Source organism: Octodon degus, unplaced genomic scaffold, assembly GCF_000260255.1.
Source record: "Octodon degus isolate 3935 unplaced genomic scaffold, OctDeg1.0 scaffold00079, whole genome shotgun sequence".
NCBI lineage: Eukaryota > Metazoa > Chordata > Mammalia > Rodentia > Octodontidae > Octodon > Octodon degus.
Genome location: NW_004524655.1, coordinates 9172028 through 9175908, shown reverse-complemented (window position 1 = coordinate 9175908; position 3881 = coordinate 9172028). Strand labels below are relative to the sequence as shown.

General features: G+C 52.0%; 1 protein-coding gene across 5 annotated transcripts in view; it reads right to left on the bottom strand.

The window, feature by feature from the left end:
- Positions 1-3881, bottom strand: part of Tchp (trichoplein keratin filament binding) — a 35612-nt gene that overhangs the window by 16058 nt on the left and 15673 nt on the right. For 3 of the 5 annotated variants that reach the window (XM_004636298.2, XM_023721002.1, XM_023721001.1), the window contains exons 11-13: positions 3113-3298; positions 2555-2698; positions 1046-1699 (exon numbers count right to left, since the gene is read on the bottom strand). In XM_004636298.2, coding sequence (XP_004636355.1) covers positions 1667-1699; positions 2555-2698; positions 3113-3298 — 363 coding nt within the window. In that variant the 3' untranslated portion in view covers positions 1046-1666. Of the gene's footprint in view, positions 1-1045; positions 1700-2554; positions 2699-3112; positions 3299-3881 lie in introns of those variants that run through there. The other 2 variants (XR_002822162.1, XM_023721003.1) reach the window with 2 other exon arrangements.

The window sequence follows — 3881 nt, the reverse complement described above, 5'->3', positions numbered from 1 at the left end:
TTTTTTTTAATGTATTTAGTACAGGGTCTCACTACACAGATCAAGCTCATAATGATCCTCCTGTTTTCAGTCTCCCAAGCGCTGAAGTTAAAGGGCTGCACCGCCATCACAGTCTCAGCATGCCCAGGGGGCGGGGCGGCACAGCACACTGGGGAATTGAGCCTCCTAAGAATATGATTATATGAACCTGGAACTATGTCACATTAAAATACGCCATGGGAGAAACATGGGGCTGCCCCTTGGTTTTTTTAATTGTATTTAGTACAGGGCCTTCAGGGTCTCACTACGTAGATCAGACTCACAGTGATTTTGTTTTTAGTCTCCCAAGTGCTGGGATTACAGGTGTGCTCTACCCTGCCCAGTCTCAACAGCCCTGGGGGGGAGGTAGTACTGCACGCCAGGTATCGAACTCCAGCCAGTGTTCTACCGCGCTCTACCTAAGTAGGCGCTTTAGTCCGCTCGGCTATCTGACCGGCTCTAATGGTTCACAACCCTAATGGTTCTGAGTCATCTGTTTCTTCAGGTTCAGCTCCTTGCTTTGAGCACATATATCCCAGGAGGCTGTGTGTAGCTGAGACTTTCCAAGACACCAAGGGTCCCTACTATCACATCCCTTTTTTTTGTCCTTCAGGCTGGCCTCCAACTCAGTGTTCCTCCTAGCTCCGCCTCCCAAGTGCTGGGATTATAGGCGTGCACCACCATACTCAGCACATCCCTGCTTCTCAAAGGCTTGCCAACCAGGTGACCTTCACTTGCCAACCGGGTGACCTTTTGAGGCTCAGGAGCTATGCTGGCATTACTCTTCTATGTTCAAAGCTCTGGGGAAGTCTAACAAAATTCTTCCTGAGGGGGGAGACTTTTTGTACCTCCTTTCTTCCAGCATCCACAGACCACCTCTCAAGCTGAGGGTTCTAATGGACTCAAATTATTTCCTTCCAGAACACAAAAGCTAGGACCCTTGGGGATTACTACACAAGTGGGCTTGAAATAAACTGCAAGACCTACAAGTTTGTTTCCAGCAGAAGAGTTTATTTATATTTCTTTATTTAAGAGTAGGAAAATTTACTGGAGAAAAGGAATAGGAACTAGGAATACCTCCTAAGAGAAAGGAAGGGTCCCAAATGGGTTGCCCCAAGAATATAATTTAAAAGGCAATTTTAAAAAATGAAAAATTGGGAAGAGCACATGGCTCAGTGGTAGAGGATTTGCCTAACAGGCAAAGAGCTGTGGTTTCAATCCACAGCACTGAGAGAAAACAAAAGCCATCAAAACAAGACTTCCCGTTCATCTCTAGCCAGAGTCTTCATTAGGAGGTTGACAATTAAGGGCGAGACATCAGGAAACCACATATCCGTCAAGGAAGACAACTTGGATCTTTTAGCATCCATCTAGAAGCCTGCATTATTTATAAACCAAGGACAGCTTGGCAGCACTGTAAACATGAGCCTATGAGGGGCTGGGCCTGGAGGAGAAAAGCAGGACAGGGCCTCTCAGGGCTGCACGGCCACCGCACGCTGTCTTCTGACCAGACCATCGTTGCCCTTATCACACTCCTGCCCAGGCCTGGCTGAACGGCGCCTGACCACAAGTGCACACTGCATGATGGTCTGGTGGCTTGGTGTCGAAGGGCTCAGCATCTTTCTCTGTGCTTAGGGTACCAAAGAAGTCAGTCCCAAGCAACTCTGGGATGTCCATAAGGCTGAGGAAAGAAAGAAACAATCAGATCAGCAGTCTCTGCAGCACTGGGAATTACTTTCAGAGGCTAATCACTTTAAGAGTGTAATGCATGGTACAAAACGATGACTTTCGCGTACAGCTGAAGAAAGCTTTTGTGCTAGGCCAGAAAGAGGCTCTTTATAACTTGCCCTAAGAAGCATCTTCCGATGTGCTCCATGAAACCCTGCTCCTGAGATACTCAGGAGGTTAGAAATGCTCTTCTTGCATCTCTGAGTCCTCTGTATTAGGGCACAAACATTCCATGGCAAATGCAGGGGCTGCTCTTTCACATGGCTCCCCAGTTACCAGACTATGAAGCCGCCAGCCCTCTCCTCTGCAGCACGTTTTCCTGCTCTAGGGGCCCTGGCTAAGGGTGGGCAGAGGCCTTGATCCCCAGCACCCTTTGCTGCTCTAGCTCCTCCCCATGGTGCCTTCTGCAGAGTCACGCAAGGACCTCAAGGTACAGGAGGAAAGGACAGCACCAGGCAGAGGGGACTGGTCAAGAGGCAGGCAAGCAGGTATTGTGGCTTCACTGACCAGTAGCTGGGACTTGGCTCACTGTCACCTCTCACTACCTGTAGCCCTGGCTCTTTTTAGAGCACTGTCCTTTGTCCTCAGATGGGGTGGATGGGCACACAGCTCACCACAGCAGCGGCAGCCAAAGAAAAAGGACTTGGAGGACTGACTGAAAGCTAAGCCAGGACTGAACCAGAACCTGGGTGGAGGCTGCCTGCCAGTGCAGTGAGAGAAATACAAGTAAAAAGGAACAAGGAAGGACCAGAACAGAGAGTGGAGCTGGGCACAGGGTTGTGGTGGCCCATCCCCTGCCAGCACCCACCTTGGGCCGGTAGCCCTGCTCAGCCATGATCTTGGCCTCCTCCTGGAGCAGAGCGTCGGAGAGGTGCTCTGCCTGCCTGGCCTCCTCCTCCTCCGCCTCTGCCTCCTGGTCTGCTTCCCACGCCTTCAGCTGGCGCTCTGCAACCTGCCCACGAAGGACAAAGTTACCTAAGACAAGGCCCTGGGACAGAGCCCTGCCTCAGAGCAGAGGGGATGCCTGTGGTTCTCACTGTACTGGAAGAAGACAGCTAAGGGACAGTGATGGCAGGAACCAGGAATGGAGCGGGAGACGGGACTATAACAGGCCACGTGGAGCGCTGGAGGGTGCAAGCATCTGGGAGAACACTCTGGTTACTCGCTGTGAACCCCTACTTCCCCTACTTACAGATGCAGACAGCACAGAGAGCCAACAGCAACGCTGGCCTGGCACCCACAGAGGTAAGAGACCCGGGGTGGAGTGTGGCCCACAGTGAAGAGGGCCAGGCCCACGCAGCGCCTGTCAAGGGCCTCTGATCCTGTCCTGGGACCAAGTTCCCTCCGCCCCACGCCTCAGGCCCACCTGGGCCTCCAGCTCCTGCTTCCTGGCCGACTTCAGTTCCTCACACTCCTCTTTCACCCGCCGTGCAGACTCTCTCGCCTCTTCAAGACTTTGAATGAGCTGCTCCCTGTATTTCAGGGATTCCTCTTGTGCCCGTCGGTTCTGCTCAATCTTTTCTTGTATTTGTTGTTGCCTCCCTGTCAGAACCTGTCCTCAGCAGACAGGAAAAGGAAGAGTTCCATTCAAATCACACAGCCTGACATGAGCTGCAGACACACCAGCCCAGTGCTCGGCTCAGGCCATCATCCACAGGCCAATCTGGACTACTGGACTCGGTCAGTCGGTGTCAGCCACACTTGCCCAGTATAAGAAGTGTCCCCCCAATGAACCCTAACGCTAGGTTGGGTTATTATGGGGAGACAGCCGAGTGCCAATATGGCAAGGGACTCAAGCTGGACTCCCCATGCAGGAGCAGAGACCCTTACAAGAACAAAGTGAAGCTCACCCATCAGTGAGCCCCCCAAAGAAGGGGAAACTCACAAGCCTCACTGATGATAAGAGGTAGAGTTGGGGTTGCCCTCCTGACCTGGATTTAAGTCTACTCCACCAAGTAACAGAAACATGCTATGATTAAATACCCACCACCAGCCCAGACCTCCGCCAGGACTCGGGAACCAGGAGGTTACCAGCTATGCTCTCAGGAAGGGACACACAAAGTGGCCAGGATTGGGGTTGTGAGATTTAAACAGGGAAAACCAAAACTTGTGGGGAGGGCTGGGGAGACAGCTCA